The 20,250-nt window shown below is 37.8% G+C and overlaps 1 protein-coding gene and 1 long non-coding RNA gene across 19 annotated transcripts in view; one reads left to right on the top strand and one right to left on the bottom strand.

The window, feature by feature from the left end:
* The window catches only part of CAST (calpastatin), a 110,159-nt gene that overhangs the window by 87,531 nt on the left and 2,378 nt on the right, over positions 1–20,250 (top strand). For 14 of the 18 annotated variants that reach the window (XM_040448062.1, XM_040448070.1, XM_040448032.1 and 11 more), the window contains 10 exons: positions 1,932–2,033; positions 2,542–2,625; positions 4,261–4,311; positions 4,485–4,556; positions 10,244–10,339; positions 11,975–12,082; positions 13,405–13,497; positions 14,951–14,995; positions 15,415–15,510; positions 16,687–16,758. In XM_040448062.1, the coding sequence (XP_040303996.1) occupies positions 1,932–2,033; positions 2,542–2,625; positions 4,261–4,311; positions 4,485–4,556; positions 10,244–10,339; positions 11,975–12,082; positions 13,405–13,497; positions 14,951–14,995; positions 15,415–15,510; positions 16,687–16,758 (819 nt within the window). The remainder of the gene's footprint in view (positions 1–1,931; positions 2,034–2,541; positions 2,626–4,260; positions 4,312–4,484; positions 4,557–10,243; positions 10,340–11,974; positions 12,083–13,404; positions 13,498–14,950; positions 14,996–15,414; positions 15,511–16,686; positions 16,759–20,250) is intronic. The other 4 variants (XM_040448052.1, XM_040448016.1, XM_040447971.1 and 1 more) reach the window with 1 other exon arrangement.
* Positions 18,042–19,952, bottom strand: LOC121012771 (uncharacterized). Its single transcript, XR_005782290.1, has 2 exons — positions 19,756–19,952; positions 18,042–18,327 (listed from the first exon to the last, which is right to left on the bottom strand). It is a non-coding gene; the product is annotated as an uncharacterized LOC121012771 (long non-coding RNA).

Below are 20,250 nucleotides of genomic sequence, written 5' to 3'. Positions count from 1 at the left end.
AATAGAAGTTGCAGGCCCTAGTCCTATTTCCTGATTCCTTTGCTCTTAAAAATGCTGTGTATCCTAGCTTTGCTCTGTTTGGTTTAATTCTTAAACCAAGGGAAACAGGCTTAACAGGAAGTAGTAGTTTCCATAGATTCTACAGCAGAGAGTAGGAGAAAACAGAAGTGAAGTATGAGGACATGTCTAGATCAGCTAGCAATTCTGATTGCTTGGTTAAGACTTTGGTCACTGCAACTCTTGCACTTTAGATAGAATCCCAAACAAATTAGATATACATCAGGGAGTTTTGCAGCTCCTGGGAATAAAATCTATGCAGTGTCCAACCACCAGATGGTGATAAATCACCTTCCACTCAGGTTCCATTTCCTCATTGATCTTTTTGCAGTGCAACTTAGCAGAAAAACTTTTCTTACTTACATTGTTGGTTAAGCCATATAAAACAGAAAGACATTTTTACTCTAATATTCAGATATGTATTCTATGTGAGGTCATAGAATTTTATAAGAATAAACTTTGAGACTTTTTAATTCAGAAGCTTTCACACTTTAACCAAGAACAGCAATAAGAAATTCATTCATATTTCAACCCAGTATCTATATAATAGAAAAAAACAGCTTAATTAGAAGTAATTATTCTTGTTATGTATAATGCATTCTATTTTCTATTCTTTCATTAAAAAAAAAGTCCTGGGGCACCTGGGTTGTTTAGTTGGTTAAGCATCTGACTCTTGATTTCAGCTAAGGTCATGATCTCACGGTTTCGTGGGTTCAAGACCCATGTCGGGCTCCTTTACACTGATGGTGTAGATGCTGCTTGGGATTCTCTGTCTCCTTCTCTCTCTGCCTCTCCCCCGCCCACACTGTCTCTATCTCTCTCAATATAAATAAACTTTAAAAATTAAGAAAAAAAAAAAGTCCTGCCCCTGAACTGTTGATTTTATGAACCACTAATGTGTGGATCTTGACCTGTGATTTGGAAAAAGTCAAATCGAGTCCTATCTTTTAGCCCAAACATAGTTTCTCCTTTATTTTCCCTTTATATCATTCATGTTTTCTTCACTCAGTTTCATTTTAATAACCAGCATGGCTAGAGCTCACTGTATCACAAGGGAGCACGTTTCCTTTTGAACACTGGGACCCCAGGTAGACAGTTCCCATCGTGCCACTCAGGTTAGCCAGCCACAGTCACCTAAATCAGCATGAATCCACTTTGGCCAGTAGAAGCCTGGTAAAGAACACAAACTTCTGTATCTTGGCCGAGGGTCTGCCCGAGCCACCACCTCTGGGATGGGCCAGGCTTATTTCACAGAGCTTTGAGAGGAATGTCCTCTGATAGGCCTGAAAATCTTTCCTGCACCATCTCTAGAATGATTACCGTACAGGTCACTTCTTTGCTGGCTTTCCACTTGTTTGAGGTATATTCATCCCATTGTCTTCCTTATTTCCAAACCAAGAACTGGGTTAGATTATGTAAGTTTCTCCGTGTCAATATGTTGTACCCACTTAATATAAGAAATTTGGTCTAGTTTTTAACATTTTAGGTTTTTCAAACATATATTCTAAAGATGTTTTTAAGTGTACTTAATTTGAGAGAGAGCAAGCACGGGGGAGGGGCAGAAAGAAAGGAGGAGAGAGAGAATCCCAAGCAGGTTCCTCGCCGTCAGCGCAAAGCCTGACGAGGGGCTTGAGCTCACAAACTGTGAGATCATGACCTGAGCTGAAATCACCAGTTGGAGCTTAACCGACAGAGCTACCCAGGCATCCCTAAACATAGATTCCAATTCAGTTGGTAATTCAAATTACTAAAAGATGACTGTGCTTCTTATCCAAGCCTGAAATAAGGATATGCCCTTCTGAATTGTTTGTTGTAGTCTTTTTTAAAAGGAGTGATTAACTGCCTTCTTAGTATATCCACAAATATGCTTTTAGAAAGGCATGGTGCCAGATGATGCTGTAGAAGCCTTGGCTGGTAGCCTGGGGAAAAAGGAAGCAGATCCAGAAGATGGAAAGCCTGTGGAAGATAAAGTCAAGGTAATAGCAACTCAGTCACTTCCTGAAAGTAGCTGTGATTGATGTTCCTCACTCCCCAAGCAAGTTAGTCATCTTTTTTTTTTTTTTTTAATTTCCTACAACACATGACGAGCTGGCTTTATCTATTTATGGAGCATATCCTGTTTGACAATCTAAACCTGAGTAAAGCATCAGTGTTTTGCTACAGCAGTGGATGGAGAACATGCACATAATCTCTGAATCTCACCTTGGCCATGTGCATTTCCACTGCCGAGGAGTCCTGAGAGAAGAGGCAGCTGTCCACCCTCCTTTTCGTTGCTTTTTAGCCCAGCCGGCATAGTGGTGCTGTCTGAGCCGGCTCAAGTAGGGGAGGGTGTGAAAGATGTGTAGAGTTGCTGTAGGAACTCTACACATAAGGCCATACATATGTTCTAATCTAACACTGGAGTTATTTCCCTCAAATGTAGGCATTTAGACATCCACTTTGTGGGGATATATTAATAATGAGAATGGTATAATTTTTATTCAGGAGAAAGCCAAAGAAGAGGATCGTGAAAAACTTGGTGAAAAAGAAGAAACAATTCCTCCTGATTACAGATTAGAAGACGTCAAGGTGAACAGTGTTTTTCTGTTTTATTTTAGTTACTACTGAATTTTATAAACATAAAGAAGGGACATGGAAACAGGCCCAGAATATAAAGATTTTGTTTTTAAGTGATAGTTTTTCCCTTAAAACTTAAGTGAAAAAAATCTAATGCCTAAGCTACCTAATTTTTTGCCATGTAATACCTGCTTTGTTACAATACCAGAAGCAAAGAAAAACTTAGAAAGCCTTTATATAACTAGGAAAAACCAAAATGAGGAATAACTATTTCCTGTGAAGAAAAATTTCCAACTCTTAGATACACATTGAAAAAGAAATCCTGTTTAACATTGAGTAGAAGGATAGTTGTTCTGTTTCCTTTATTTTGAAAGTAGAGATTGTACACAGCTAGTGACACGGAGGGGAGTCATTGAAGTACAACCACTTGAACAGGGGCACACGTGGACAGTAGAACCAATGTCAGTCATCTTCATGAAATACCACTGCTCAAGAGAATATTCACCTAAATGTATATACATTTATATGCATTTATATACAGCTACATACATATGTAGCCTTGCGCCTATTTTTGTATATGTGGATTAATGGGATTTACCATTCATTTATAAATTTTTCTTTACTAAAAGATGCTTTAATGATTCTGTCCTGTTTCTCAGAAGTGGCACTTAGAATCATCTGAAACTTGGCATCGTCTGAGCCATAAGGATGAGCTTCCCGGGACAGGAATTTTGTCTGTCCTACTTTCTGTGCTATTCCTAAGTGCTTACTGTAGGGTGTGGCACCGAATCAACGGATAAGGTTTTGTTTGTTTGTCTTGTTTTTTTTTTATATAATTTATTGTCAAATTGGTTTCCATACAACACCTAGTGTTCATCCCAACAGGTGCCCTCCTCAAATGCCCATCACCCACTTTCCCTCCCTCCCACCTCCCATCAACCCTCAATTTGTTTTCAGTATTTAAGAGTCTCTTATGGTTTGCCTTCTTCCATGTCTGTAACTTTCACCCCCTGCCACTCCCCGCTGGTCTTCTGTTAAGTTTCTCAGGATCCACATATGAGTGAAAATATATGGTATCTGTCCTTCTCTGCCTGACTTATTTCACTTAGCATAACACTCTCCAGTTCCATCCACGTTGCTACAGATGGCCAGATTTCGTTCTTTCTCATTGCCAAGTAGTATTCCTCAATGGATAATGTTGAATATATTGGCTGTAAAGTTTAGCCAGCTTTTTTCAGGCAACATTTGCAAAGCCCATCCCCCACACAGGTGATGAGTGCATCCCTTTGCTCCCTTCGTGTCCTGTAAGTGCCCTGTCAGAGAACCTTGTGCCACACTACTTCAACTATTTGCATGTTTCTCTGCTGCACTAGTTCATAGGCTTCTGAGGTCACAAGCCTTGCCTACTTCATTTTTTAGCTCCCACACCTAGGGAATGCCTGAGCTGTTGGTTGGAATGAACTAATTAGAACATATTCTCTGATGAGAGAATGTTTTTCCTGAAACGATGAATCTAATTTATAATGTACAATGTGAGGTATGACCTGTAGACCCCTTACAGTGTTTAAAAGCGTTCATATTTGTGATAGATCCCACAGGATAAATCACGGGAAATGATTTAATGCCATGGTTTTCTCTTCCGAATAGGATAAAGATGGAAAACCCCTCTTGCCAAAAGAGCCCAAGGAATCACTTCCAGTAAGCAAGCCACTTTTCTCTGAGTAGATCTTTCTCATCTGGCCCTGATTGTTAATTCTGGAACGGGATAGCTTTCTTTGTAATAAGTCGATTGGCAGTAAATAGTGACATCATTTGAATAATGAGTAAACAGTTGAGGTGGTGTTTGTTGATATATTTTTTGGTTCTTGCAGCCCGTGACTGACGACTTCCTTCTTGATGCTTTGTCTAAGGACTTTGCTGGTTCCCCAAACTCTTCATCTCTTGTAAGTCTGAAACTCCTGATTTTATTTCCTTGCTCTTAGGGTGGCAGAAAGAAATGGAAACTAGTGACTTAGAATCTGACTTTGGAGGTGAGGAAATAATCCTAAAATTAAAGGCTTTCAAGCCATTGTAGCCATTAGAAATGTGTTGTATCCTCAAAGTGTACCAGCACAGTGGACATTGGCAACATTGTAACTAATTGAACCAATGAGCACATACTCTATCAAGTATACCTATGAAAAGAGAATTTAAAATTTGAGTTTATCCAAAGGTATGTCTCAAATAACTTTACTTGTTAATATTTTTACAATTTATCATTTTCCATAATTACCTCATAGGAAAACTTAGCTCTGGGTAGAATAGATAATTCCTCAAAGAGAATTCTATTACTAGAAATTTTAGGAAATGTTGGGTAATGGTAAGCAGGTTTCCCTACTACAGGATTTTTATGTCTTATTTATATGCAAATGTAAGTCTGTTGGAGTGCCCACACTTAAATAACTCCAGACCTTTTTTGTGTGTGTGGGATTGGGGTTATCTGTTTACAAGGTTCTTATGTGGACAGTGTCACGGAACATACATTAGTTGAGAAGCAGAATGAGTAGTAACTAGAAGAAATAATGATTCGTTGGAGTTGCTCAAAGTTTTTGGACTCTGTGAAGCAATAAGCCCGTCAAAGAAGGTATTACTAACCAGTTAGTAATAGAGTCCTCATAATACCCCTATGAAAACACCATGCCCACGCAGTTGAGTCACCCCATTCCATGACCTTCCACTCTTCCTCCTCCATACAAACAGCTTATATTACAGAGAGGCTCTTGAGTCCTAATTTAGGGAAGAATATAAAGTGAGCGGTATCCTCAGAATATGGAATCTTATCATTACAGTGATGCAAAACATAAGAACAAATTAGAGGGATCCAATGCCTTAATTCCCTTCCTTATACCATCTGTATTATTATTATTATAGGGTTTTTTTCTTTTAGAAATTCAAAGAAAATGTAACAGTGACTTTATATCCCCACCCAAGAAGATGCATAGCAGTGACATGACTAGAGATAAACATTTTTTATGTTTATTTTTTTTTTTTTGAGAGAGAGAGAGAGGGAGACACAGAATCTAAAGTAGGCTCCAGGCTCTAAGCTTTTAGCACCGAGCCCGACTTGGGGCTCGAACCCACAAATTGCAAGATCATTACCAGAGCCAAACTCGGATGCTTAGCCGACTGAGCCATCAGGTGCCCCAAAACAACCATTTTTTAAAAAAAATTCTAGCTTAGAAAATTAATCTCGCAAAGGGAAAAATTGTTAGTGTCTGTAGTTAATAAAGTAGAAATAACCAATTACAGTAAGTCAAATGGCCAAAGTAGAAAATTATTTGGGGGAAAGTCCCAAAAACTTTGGAGGAAAAGTCATCATATTCTGACTCATAATTAATCTTCAAATATAAATGTGTGCCTGCTGTACATACCATGTTCTTTGATCACAATAAAGTAGAAATTCTACTTAAAAAGAGAATTTTAAAAACATTCCACTATCAGTGAGATCAAGGAGTAAATTCAGAATAGACTATTTGAAAAATCAAGGATAAGACATTTGCAAATGAAAATCTTTGATAAGCAGGGCACCTGGATAGCTCAATTTTTAAGCATCCGACTCTTGATTTTCTGCTCACGTCATGATCTCATGATTCGTGAGATCGAGTCCACCCACCCCCCATCAGGCTCTGTGCTGACAACAAGGAGCCTGCTTAAAATTCTCTCTCTCCCTCGCTCTGCCCTTCTCCCACTCTCATACACATAAGAGAATACAACATTTAAAATAAATATATTTAAAAAAATTCGATAAGCAACCAAACCAGTATTCATGAGATACATTTATTACCATAAATGTCTTAATAATAGAGGAAGAGAAATCTGACTAACCAAATGTTTATTGGATTTTAGATTTCAAATTTAAGCTATTATAAAACGATTATTATAAATAAGCTATTATTTTACATTTAAATAAGATATTATAAACTAACCACCCAAAAGAAAGTAGCAAGCAGGTTAAGTAGGAGATGAAAATAGCAGCCTGATTACAAAGCTGTAATCATCAAGACATTATGGGACTAACACAAAAACAGACACATACATCAATGGAACAGAATAGACAACCCAGAAATGGACCCGCACAGGTATAGCCAACTGGTCTTTGACAAAGCAGGAAAGAGTATCCAATGGAAAAATGTCTCTTCAGCAAATGGTGCTGGGAAAACTGGACAGTGACATGCAGAAGAATGAAAGTGGACCACTTTCTTACACCACTCACAAAAATAAATTCCAAATGGATAAAAGACCTAAATGTGAGACAGGAAACCACCAAAATTCTACAGGAGAAAACAGACAGCAACCACTTTGACCTCAGCTGCAGCAGCTTCTTACTAGACATGTCTACAGAGGCAAGGAAAACAAAAGCAAAAATGAACTATTGGGATCTCATCAAGATAAAAAGCTTCTGCACAGCGAAGGAAACAATCAGCAAAACTAAAAGGCAACTGATGGAATGGGAGAAGATATTTGCAAATGACATATCAGATAAGGGTTAGTATGGAAAGTCTATAAAGAACTTATCAAACTTATCACCCCCAAAACAATCCAGTAAAGAAATGGGCAGAAGACATGAATAGACACTTTTCCAAAGAAAACATCCAGATGGCTAACAGACACATGAAAAGATACCCAACATCACTCATCAACAGAGAAATACAAATCAAAACCACAGTGAGATACCATTTCACACCTGTCAGAATGGCTAAAATTAACTCCAGAAACAACAGATGTTGGCAAGGATGTGGAGAAAGGGGAACCCTCTTGTACTGTTAGTGGGAATGCAAACTGGTGCAGCCGCTCTGGAAGACAGCATGGAGGTTCCTCAAAAAATTAAAAATAGAATTACCCTACAATCCAGGAGTTCCACTACTAGGTATTTACTTAAAGGATACAAAAATGATGATTTGGAGGGGCACATGCACCCCAGTGTTTATAGCAAGACAATCAACAATAGCCAAATTATGGAATGAGCACAAATGTCCACTGACTAATGAATGGATAAAGAAGAGGTAGTGTATGTATTCAATGGAATATAACTCAGTCATCAGAAAGAATGAAATCTTGCTGTTTGCAACAACATGGATGGAACTAGAGTGTATTATGCTAAGCAAAATTAGAGAAAGACAAATCACATGATTTCACTCGTATGTGGAATTTAAGAAACAAAACAGATGAACATTGGGGAAGGGAAGGAAAAGTAAAATAAGATAAAAACAAAGAGGTAGGCAAACTATATGTGATTCTTAAACACAGAGAACAAACTGAGGGTTGTTGGAGGGGAGGTTGGGGGGGGGATGGGCTAAATGGGTGATGGGCATTAAGGAGGGCCATTGTTGGGATGAGCACATATGTAACTGATGAGTCACTGGGTTGTAGTCCTGAAACCAGTTAAGTGTATGTTAACTAACTTGAATTTAAATAAATAAATTTAAAATTAAAGAAAAAAAGAAAATAGCAGCCTGAGACTAAAATGGCTCATATTTGCTTGATTTGAAATAACTAAAATTTTTTAAGATACCAACAAATGTAAAAGAGAAAAAAATCTTATTAAAATAGCATAAATCAATGTAAGAATCAAATTAATCATTTATAGCCAACAGTTGGTTTTTATGAATGACTAACATTTTATAAAACATTGGCAGAAATAAGAGAAAAGTTACCAGTAAAATTAAAATTTTAAATTTAAATGATCAAAAACCAATATGTACAATAGTTTTTTAAAACAAAATGTAAAACACAATTCATAGAATCTAAGCAAAAGAAAAACTGAAGACAATAGAACTGTTTTCAAACTTTGCTTCCAAGAGAAGTTTAAAGAAGTTAAACTCTTAAGTGTTTAACAGCAGTTGGTCTCATGTGACATAACCAGATCTTCAAAAATATGGCTTACATAGTTGCTTCTACAAATAATGATGGTCCTAATCTTAAAACTTGATCAATATAGCATTGTTAACTAAAGTCACTTAAATCTGTAGATGTATAATGTTTAACAAAGATAATATACAATTATTAAAGGATTAATTATCAGTCAGAAATTAAATATTTATTTAATATTAGAATTTATATAGCATAGTAGTGTATCAAATAAGAATAATCAATTACATCCATACAGAAGATGTATTTCAAATGTCACTTTTCAAAAGTAGACAATCCCTTAATGTATTAAAGAGTATCTATTTAATTTCAAGAATCAAATATTTGGAGTTAAGCTAGAAGCATTTCCTTTAAAAACACAGTATAAAAAATTCTATTATCTTTTCTGCTTAATGTTGTATGAACAATCATTAACAACACATGAAAAAGAAACGACAAGTATTAAAAAGGAACATTTGTGTATTTGCAGATATTCCTAGTTGTAGAGAGCACATATGTAGTTAACATTGTGTATACTGTGTACATCAGTAACAGATTAGAAAATACGATTAAAATGAGATGTCAGACATGTAAAGAAAAGAGCAATACAAGAAATGAACAGAAAAGTTAGAATATGAAAAAATTAAAATATCTAAGACAGTCTGACTCAGTGTCTGAAAAGAGTCATGACAATTCTTTCTAGTCATCTTATATTTTAAATTAAAATAGCAATAAGGTACTTTGTATAGCCCAGTAAAATTATTCTAAAATATGTTTGAAAAGCAAAGACATAAAAACATGAAAAAATACTGAAAACCATCTTTCAATATTTCTAGGAAAGATTAACCCAACTAAATGCAGGGATTGATTTACATGATAATGATCAATTCAATTCTGAATCAGAAAACAAAGCTGTAATTTAATGGGAAAAATCAAGAAATGAACATAAAAGATTTAGTATATTTTTAAAAGGAGAATGAATCATAATCTCAGAAAGATTCTGGAATAATGCTATTTAACATTAAGAAAAAATAAAACAAACCTCACACCATATTAACAAGTATAAAGCAACATTTGTATATCATTATCCATCTCATATCAAAATTAAAAATATGTAACAAATATCTAATTGAGGCAAGGAAGGCCATGGAAAACAAGCATGCTTAATTCATTGCTTTTAGCTTTATGACTTTCTAGCAACTGTGGAGGGGGCAGTCTGGTGGAATGTAGGCAGCACCAGAAAAAGAACCACTGGTAGAACTCCTACAGAGTAATTAACAAAGAAGAAAGCTGAGAAATTGCAAACAACCTAAATGTACACCAAAGAACATGTAAATAAACCATGAAACTTTTAAGTCGTTATGAGATTTTTGAACATTTGGAATAATAAATAGGAATAGAAATCAGGAGATTGTGTAAACTGCAACTATGGAGGAGGAAATAGAATAAAAATTAAGATTACTTGTTACTTTGAGGAGCACCTGGGTGGCTCAGTGGGTTAAGCTTCCGACTCTTGATTTCTGGCTTAGGTCATGATCTCATCGTGGGCTCTGTGCTGGATGTGGAGCCTGCTTGAGATTCTGTCTCTTCCCCCCAAAAGATTATGTGTTACTTTGCATCCATTTGGATGAAGAGAATAAACAATAATAAAGTATTAAAAACTGTATTTAAGCAATGGCATTGCGGGCATAGTTTTGTGTAATATACTGTATGTAATAATTTTTTTTTCTTTTTCTTTTTAAAGAAATTTGAAGAAGCTAACCTTTCTGCTGCCATCTCTGAAGTGGTTTCCCAAACCCCAGCTCCAACCACATACTCTGCTGGCCCGCCCCCTCATGTGGTAAGCAACATAGAAATATATTTTTGCAGCAGCAACAACAAAATAAGAAAATAGGACCCTTGCCTTAGAGTAAATGAAAATAAACAAAACTGTTGAGAAGATAAAGCACTTTCTGTTTTAGAAGATGTGTAAGACTAGCCATTTGGAGAGATGACAGTATATCTGAAATAATTAAATGAAAGAGTGTTTATGAAATATTTCACACACTTCCCTGGAACTTAATATTATTGCTACTTTATTAGAATTGAAAGAGCAGTAGTGTGCATTGCACATTTATTTGAATTATTAGATTTAAAAAAATCCATTAGCTTTCCTGATTATTTTCTCCTCCTTTAGATTTTTCCTGACACATGCTATAAATACTACCTATTATTTAACCTCAAGTTTATTCTATGGAATTGCTCAGTGTTCGAGCCGCTTCTCCCCAAAATTCAAGCATGTCATGGAAGAGCAGTTTTCCTCCCATTCATTCACACCAGTAAAACGTTGTCCTTTTCATGTTAGCAATACGAAAACCTCAGCATCAATATTGTTTTAATTATTTACATGTCCTGAGGCGAGGCTGTGGGACCAAAGCTTTCCCAGACTTCCTTGATTAATTTTCTGTGCAGTACCAAATTATACACTATCGAGGCGAGGAGACCGCAGCACATCAAAGAGATTGCCCTAAACCAGATCCCCATCTCCTTTGGTTGAGAACAAGTGCCTCATTTGCTAGATGGAGAGGAAGTAGCTTTAGTGAAGTCAGCTACGCTTACTTTCCTTTTGATGTAGCATCAAAGCTTACTTAGTGCTGTAGTCTTAGATTCTGAATGAATTTTCATCCCATTGGGTCAGTCTCAGGATCATCTGAAAATATCCAGAGGCCCAAATGACAAAGCCCAGACTCAGTCGTGGGTAGCTCCTCCATTAAGAGCTATAATCCTGAGCTCCAACGAAACACTTAAAACCAGTAAAATGTTGTGTGTGTGTGTGTGTGTGTGTGTGTTCACAATGATGAATGTGCCTGTGCACAGAAAGGAAGAATCATTATTAATTCAGGCTGCCAGTTACGCTTCAGCTCTTAATCCTGAGGTGAGGGGTTCTGCCTTGGGTGAGGCGATTGGTCAACATCTGCAATCCAAAGCCTGTATGCCTTTCGCAAGTATGTTTTAGAACACCTTTCCCATCACTTTTCCCGTTGGAAAGTCTAATTTCAGTTCATGTTTTACCTAAAGATATCACTCAGACTAGGTGTACATCTTTATCTTTACTTAAATGAATACAGGTGAATAATGAATTAAAAAAGCTACCGTAATTCATGTATTTTTTTTTCCTAGGGACATTAGACTGTCACCAGTTGTGTTGCATACACTGAACGCATCATAAGGCACATTTTCCAACAAATCAGACCGGGAACCCCCTATTTTTTTTTTTTTTTAAAGAAAAGAAAGGCATCTGGGATTCAAGTGGAAGTGTGGAGAAGGAGAGATTAGGGAGAAGGAGCTCTACCCAAGGGCCACCTTCCACGACTCTACCCATCTCCTTGGTCAAAGTCTCATGAGTTGATGGAGGTCTTATTGGCCGTGGCAGGCCCACATTCCAGTAGGTGACCTGATTTTGCTAGCCAGCGACTAATTCAGATTGACTTTTTAGCAGGGCGACAACAAGGAACTGGATGATGCCTTGGATCAACTTTCTGACAGTCTAGGACAAAGGCAGCCTGATCCAGATGAGAACAAACCAATAGAGGATAAGGTCAAGGTAAAAAAAATATGTATATACTAATAAGTGAAATTTATTCACTTATTAGTTTAAAGTTTAAAGTTTAAAGCATAGAATATCCTACACTGCACATAAAAGGAAAAACAAACAAACAAAAAAAAAACATCTGGCATTTCAGTGAACAGTTGAATGACTTAAGTCTCATTTTTTCCTTCTCTATAGTCTGTTGTATTTATTTCCTCAGTGAGGACAATGCGAGTGCACAGGTTCAGGCACATGTCCTGTTAGCGAGACCACACTTAGTTATGATGGAGAAGTGCCACGCTACTTTAATTTCATTCTCTTCCCACATTAACTTTTCTTAGTTTTATCTAGTAATAAGTATATATCAGGTGTATGGCATTTTTAGGATGACCTATTTGGTCCATGTAAGGGCAGAAGTCCCCTAATTGCCAGAGTTTTCCCTGTCAGCCTCCTGAGCCACCATTAACACTGCATGCAAACCCCCAAATGAAGCGCTAAGCCAGGAGTAAGCACTGTGGAGAGGCATGTCAGCAAGGCACACACTGTTAGCCCCACCCACCTTCTAGAACAAGAGTAAATGCTTATTCCTGCCTAACAATATACAGTACTAAATGACCCCTTCACCCTGAAACCTGGAAGTAAGTAGCCACCCAAATCCATGTCCCAGAATGTCCCAGGGCATTTCAAAGGATCCTGAAGTCTTAATTCCACCAGTGTTACAGGAATATTGATGTGAACTTCACCTGTATTTGAAAAATGAAATGATAATGATGCAGAAAAATAAAGCCTGTTCTCTCCTGGTGGCTGGGGGGTGGTGGGGGGTGGGGAGTGAATGTCACTGAACCAGTTCCAGACATGCCCCAGTCAGGTGAGGATTCGGGGAGGGTTAAAGGTACCCCTGCGATGCCATTTGCTGCTTGTGCTGGCCCCTCAAGGTTTGCTCATGCATGTCCAAGTTGTAAGTATTTTACCTCTAAATATCAAGGTCCGAAGACTTGATCTTTTTTTTTAAAAAGTGAAATTCACATAAAGACAAAAGATAGTTTATACCATTGGGCTTTATCTCTTTTCATCGTTTCTAAGGATAAATATTTCATCATTTATTTTAAAATACAAGGTAGAAACTCACACAATCTCGGTGTGGATTGACCTAGAGAAGCACCTGAGTTTACTTTGTTTTCCATCAACTATTGTTGAAGTCTGTTGGAAGTCATCCGCTTTGTTGTTACTTGGAAAATAAAAATTCTGTTTTGCCTCAGTAAAGTACAGTAAACACTGAGTGCTACAAGTGTTGTGTAAGTGAAGGAGAAAATATTGTATTTATTCCATGTTTTCAGGAAAAAGCTAAAGCTGAACATAGAGACAAGCTGGGAGAAAGAGATGACACCATCCCCCCTGAATATAGACATCTCCTGGATAATGATGATGAGGTAAATGAAGGCAAATGTCTAGGTTGGATATATATCACAAAGCTTCTTAAATTCAAATATCAGTTGAAATGAATAGGAGGTGCACTTTAACAATAGCATAAAATTGTAACACGACTGAGTGCTTTTAATGTGTTTCTGATGAACAGGTTGTCTAGAATTCTGTTGAGTATTCATCTGAACCAATACCATACGATGTTCACTGTGCTGGGTGCTGTGGTGTAGAGATGAATAATGTTCAGTCACTCACCAGTGCTGAACAGTGATTCCAGGGCAGTACACAGATGAATTCTCTTTGCAAGAAAAGGCTATAAAAATGATAGTTGTGGGGTGCCTGGGTGGCTCAGTCGGTTGAGCGTCTGACTTCAGCTGGTATTGGACTGATTTAATAGGGCAGATAAATAAGGCCCTTCCATGACTTGGGGTCTTCCTCTACACTACCACCAGCACTATTCAGAGTAAGGACAGGCAACACTATATTCCCCACCACAAGTCCTATTTCTATATCTAGATATGCTCTATCAAGTTTTTGGGGTGCCTGGGTGGCTCAGGTCATGATCTCTTGGTCCATGGGTTCCAGCCCCATATCGGGCTCTGTGCTGACAGCTCAGAGCCTGGAGCCTGCTTCAGATTCTGTGTCTCCCTCTGCCCCTCCCCTGCTTACATTCAGTCTCTCTCAAAATAATAAATAGATATTTAAAAAAAAAATCAAAAAAGAAAAAAAAGAAGCCGTTGGCCTTCTGTTTCTAACATAAAGCCAGATTTTCTTAGGTCAGCTGGGCCTGTATCCTTCCCTTTTGGCTCCTCATTGCAAGTCAGTTATATGATGAAGAACCTTTCCAGGCCTGTTCAAAGAGAAACAAGGAAGCCCAGGTTACATCCTTCTCTTTCTATACTGATTCATTTGGTGGGTTTGAGGATGCCCTGTTTTGAAGAGTGTTAGCTTCAGTGTCTCTTATTACAGAAATCCATTCTCCTTGCTTGCATTCAGTATTCCCGAAGATAGCAATTCTGCATCGTGCTAGAAGCCTCCCTGCCTTGCTAATACTGCCTTACCCTGCTTGTATTCTGTGGGAAAGGTATTGTTTAAAACCCTTGCCTTTGTAGATGGGTAAAGTCCCTGCTGAGTTGTACTTGTAATCCTGGAAAAAAAAAATCTCTATATGCCATTGCAGCCCCTCAAATCATTCCAAAGTGTAATCTTTTATAAATAAGAAAGAAAAACTAATAATATTCTAAGTAGCATTTTAACATATGATGGCAGAAAGTTCCTTAATAATTGTTTCCTTCCCTTCTCTTCCACAACCAGACTCTTTCTTGAGGTTTATCAGTTACTGCAAACCAATACTCTGTTGTATCTCAGATCACTAGACAATAGATTTTACAATTACTGGCTGCACCTAAGTAAACTTTTACTAAGATCTATGTTTAACCAATAACCTGCCTTATTTTTAAGGGCAAACCCGTAAAGCCACCTACACAGCAACCCAAGGACTCAAAGGTAAATATCATAGCAGCATATTCCCATAAGGAAAGGTTTTTTTTTTTCATTCTAGCTGAACTTTACATTTTAGAAATCTGAAATTTATTGAATGGCTACCCTGTGCTTGGAATGATGTGAAGACATTCATGTATGAACGGGTGTGTGTGATTTCTCTTGGTTAGCCCTCACAGTTCCATGTTTCAGATAGAAAAATTGAGGCTCAGAATACTAAGCAAACATGTATAAAAGAGGAGAAAGTAAATGTGTAAGGATTTTCATGTTTTAATATCTCCTTTATTGTACATTAGTTTCTTAGGAAAAGAATGCCAGCAAGGTTTCCTTTTTCTTTTAATATTTTTAGTGATGTGGAAAAATGTTCCTTATGGTATTTTTGCCTTGTGCTCCTTCACTGATGGTTATTTCTGTTAATATCTCAGAAATCTGCAGCTGACAAAGACCCCATTGATGCCCTCTCAGGTGATTTTGACAGCTGTCCTACACCCACAGAAACCTCAGAGAAGACAGCAGAGAAGGTACTATGCTACTTTAATATGGCCTTTCTTTGTGTGAATACATAGAGTTGTAGGCTACATAATGAATTCAATGATGCCATAGCATCAATGGCAATGATGCCATCTTTTTCCATATGTATCTGTTTAATATAGTAGTAATTCAAGTGCATATGTAAAACATTCTCAATATTATTTCGTAAATGTTTTCTATGTTGCTCTATAATCTCTATAGCCACCATGTTTGATTTCCACACTAATGAGTTTGACTTTGTGTTCGTTTATTTATTTATTTTTGTTTGTGTTCATTTAAAATGAGAGCAGTCCCTCCCTGTACTGTACCTTCTCATGGCTGTTGCCCTCTGGGATTCCCTCTCCTTTCTACACTGCCCAGCTGGCTGGCTCCCTCCCTCTGGACCCAGTTCAAGCATCAGCTCTTACTGCTTCTCCCTTCCCAGGCCAAGGTCAGGGGCCTCTCTTCCATGCTCTCCTGCACTTGGGGGGGAAGGTCTTTGCCTGTGTATTTGTAACCGTGAGCTGTGCACTTTACAAAGCAGCTGTGGTCAGCATTAGCAAAATTCCTGGACACAGCAGGTACTTAAAACATGTGATTAAAGATGAATGAGAAAAATATGTAGTACAACAGGTGTGTGGCATATCTAAGTCAAATAGAAGGAAAAGTGAATTAATGCCCTTCCTTGTTATTTTCAGAAGAATTGATAACTACAGATCTGTTTGCTGTTGTTTTGCTCTTATTAAAAACCTCTCCCAATCACTGAATTGTCAGTCCTCCCCATATTGGGTAATTTAATTTCTAGACCACCTCAGCATCCTATTTCTCATTCCTGGATAAATAATGCCTTTTGGTGAATGGGACTTTCTCTGATGATTTCATTGTTAAAGTTGTTTTCCATAACACTGAAAACAGTATCTCATTCTTGCTCTATTGGCACATAAAACCCAGTCCTGATAGAAGCAAGCTCTGTTTTGATGACCAAAATTCCTCATGGAAATTGGCAGAACATCACTGTGACCCACATTTTCCACTGTATTTTTAAGTGTTTTTGCTTCCCAACTTTAACACTTCTATGTATATTCAGTTTTCCATTTTTTAATTACACTTGATTTGACTGCAGCCCAGAGTTAACTCTTAGAGGGACTGATGAGAACAATAACCTTATGACGTTTCCTTTGCTTTAGGACAAAGTCAAGACAACTGCTCCCAGCTCCAAAGCACCCAAGAATGGGGGTAAAGCAAAGGATTCTGCAAAGGTAAAAAGCACTAAATATACTATATATTAGCTTAGAAATTACATGGAGTGGGATTTATCCTTTTAGTCAATTTAGTTTCTAACTGGAATCTATTTAGAATAAAATAATAGTTTAAGTACTATCTATCCTGTAGCATATCTTGGTAAAGAAGTTGATATTAAAATAGGAACTTACTTTATAAAAGTATGTGGGACTTTAGAAATCTAAATGATCATTTTTAACACAATTCAAGTTTCTTGCATTTCCCCCTTTATCACACAAAGTATGGAAGACCCCACCATAATTGTACAGTTTGTGATACCAGCCATCTGTGCTAGCCGATAATCAGGGTAGGATCCCTCCCCTCCCAAAACCCTCTTTCAGCCACTTCCCACCACTGTGTGCAGATAGCCTTGCCTTCAACTTTAGAGAGAAAAATGAGGCCACCTTGCACAAAATCCCTAAGGTCCCTTTCCACCTTCCCAAAGACAAATCCTCTCTCCCGCTTGCCCTGATTTGGCCCTTCTTTCTGAGGGGCCAATAATCACCTCTCTCTAGTATCTTCAACCTTTTAATCTACTTTTCCTTTGTATTGTAAACACATTCCAGTTCTTTTGCCATTTTAAAAGCAATTCTCAAACTTAGAAGCCCTTCTGCCTATAGTCCCATTCCTTCCATCCCTTCACCAACCTTCAAACATCTATAGCAAATATTGGGAAGGGTGAATTTTTTTTACACCTTCTCCTCTCCAAAGACTCATACCACTACTTGAAATTGCCTACTGCACATTTTCTACTTGTGGATAACACATTGGCAAGACAGAGTCATATACTGTATTTCACCAAATCTAAATGGCCAGTTATAAACTAAACGATTACTTTATATACCATTAAGAAAAAAAGTCAACAACTTATGATATATGATTCACTATAAAAGTCATAGCAAATTCATGGTGGGGGAGGGGAGGGTAACACCAGGGAATGTGGTTCGTATAAATTTTAGAACACAGAAGCAGTATACAAAATGGGAGAAGACCTTAGGGTTTTTATATCCAGAATTTTCATTAGATGCCACCTGGAGGGAGAACTATTAGTTCTACTTTCTAGAGCAACTTGAAAAATTATGTAGTAAGACTAATGAAGAGAAGTTACAGTGTCCAGAGGCACCTGGCTGCCTCAGTCAGTGAAGCATGTGACTCTTGATCTTGGGTTTGTGAGTTTGAGCTCCACCTTGGATGTAATGATTACTTAAAAATAAAATCTTAAAAAAGTTACAGGGTCCCACTTCTTAGAGCTGGGCATTAATGGAGACAAATGATTGAGATTTTATTATCAAAATTATTCGTATTGTGCTCAGAAGGAATGCAAGTTGGATTAGACAATTTCTAGAACTTTTCCCATTCCAAGAACATATGATTTAAGGGTTATTACTGTGATACCCAGACTGTAATGAGAAACTGAAGATACGGCTTTAAAAATAATACTCTAGCCATAGCAAAACTCAAAGAATCAAGATGGTGACCTTGGAAGATCCTGAGCTCACCTTCTCCCACAGACACACCAAATCTATAGCTGCATATGGAACAATGCCCTGTGGAGAGAAAAAAAACAAAACAAAAACCCAAAACTAGCTGGGTGACTCTTACTTACCTAGCAGATGAGAGCAGCCCAAATGGAAGCAATGAGGGGACAGGAACACAATCTCACTGTAAACCCAACTGTAGGCACCATGACCCATAATCAAAAGGGAACTCAAAACCCACAGCTTCTTCCTGAGGAGCAAAGAGTTTAAACCCCATATTTGGCATCCTACCTTTTAAGACCTGCATCAGAGAGAATCCCACAAATATCTAGCTTTGAAAACCAATAGGGCTTGTGTCCACAAAACCCACAAGGCTTTAGTGATCTGAGAACTATTCTTAAAGGGCTTGAGACCACAGACACACCTGCTCCAGAGTCCAACCAATTGAAAAGCACCCAGAATTTCTGTGAAAGGTGTAATGGCTTATGTTATGCATTGGCCTCTGAGGATCAGGCATCTTATTTAACACTCCCCTAGGGGCCTGCTTAAATACTTTCTAGGACAGAGGCTGGTGGACACCATCTTTCCCATCTCCCTCTTCCTCACTTCAGGTCATCAGCATCTCTTGGAAAGCAGTTTAATACACTCATCTGAAAACCCGGTTTTTGTGACTGTCACCCAAGGGACCCCTCTAGATGACTGGGCTCTGGCAGTCAGCAGGACTTAGTTTGTGGTTTCACCAGCCTGTATATGTGTGCATTGTTTAAAGAGTTCTGTGTAAGGAATTGCCTTCTAATCAGCTTCAATCTAGGTGCTGACAGAGATACTCCCTTTTGTGACCTTGACAGATCTTGGCACACCCTCAAATACTAGGAGCCACTAAAAATAAAATTGTCCAAGCAGCCTATCACAGAGGTTTGAGAGACAGCCAAGAGCTACAGCAGGGTTGAACAAAAGGGTTATCTCCTACGTGGGGACATTCCTGCGAGACTAGGAGAGGTGTCTATTTAAGGCATAGAAACCAATACAGAGTTAAGGAAAATGAAGCATAGATGAATAGGTTCCAAATAAAAGATCAAACCTCAGGAAAAACAAAAAAAAACACCCTTAACAGAATGGAGCTAAATGATTTACCTGATGAAGCAGTCAACATAATAGTTATTACAAAGATGGTCACAAAATTTGGGAGAGGAGTGGATGAACACAGTGAAAACTTAAGAGATGAGAGTAATGACAAAGTACCAAAGAGAAGTCACAGAGCCAAAGAATACAATATGTGAACTGAAAAATTGAACAGTCGGTGAAGCATAAGAAAGGATTAGTGAACATAAAGACATAGCAGTGGAACTCATCCAATCATAACAGTAAAAAGAAAAAAGAATGGAAAAAAAAGTGAAGATAGGTTGAAGGACTTCTAGGACAACATCATATGGGCAAACATTAACAGTATAGGGGTCCCAGGTGAAGAAGAGGTAAAGAAAGGGGCAGCAGACTTACTTGAAATGATGGCTGAAACCTTCCCTAACCTGGGAAAGGAAACAGAAATTCAGATCCAGGAAGCCCATAAGATCCCCCAAAAAGATGAATCTAAAGACACCTACACCAAGTAACATTGTAATTTAAAAATCCCAAGTTAAAGACGAAAGAATCTTCAACACAACAAAAGAAAACCAGTGGCCTCTATCAGCAGATTTTCAGCAGAAACTTTGCAGACCTGAGGAAGTAGCAGGACCTGTTCAAAGTGCTGAAATAAAAAAAAACTTCAATGAAGAATGCTCTACCTAACAAAGCTGTCATTCAGAATAAAAGGAGAGCAAGTTTTCCAGATGAGGAAAAGCTAAAGGAGTTCATCAGCACTAAACCAGCCTTACAAGAAATGTGAAAGCAACTTCTTCAAGCTGAAAATAAAGGTTGCTAATTAGTAACAGGAAACTTACGAAAGTACAAATCTCACTGGAAAGGCAAATATATAGTAAAATTTAGAATAATGTT

Source organism: Herpailurus yagouaroundi, unplaced genomic scaffold, assembly GCF_014898765.1.
Source record: "Herpailurus yagouaroundi ecotype Mexico unplaced genomic scaffold, PumYag 29, whole genome shotgun sequence".
Lineage (NCBI taxonomy): Eukaryota > Metazoa > Chordata > Mammalia > Carnivora > Felidae > Herpailurus > Herpailurus yagouaroundi.
This window is presented reverse-complemented; position numbering and strand designations above follow the sequence as displayed.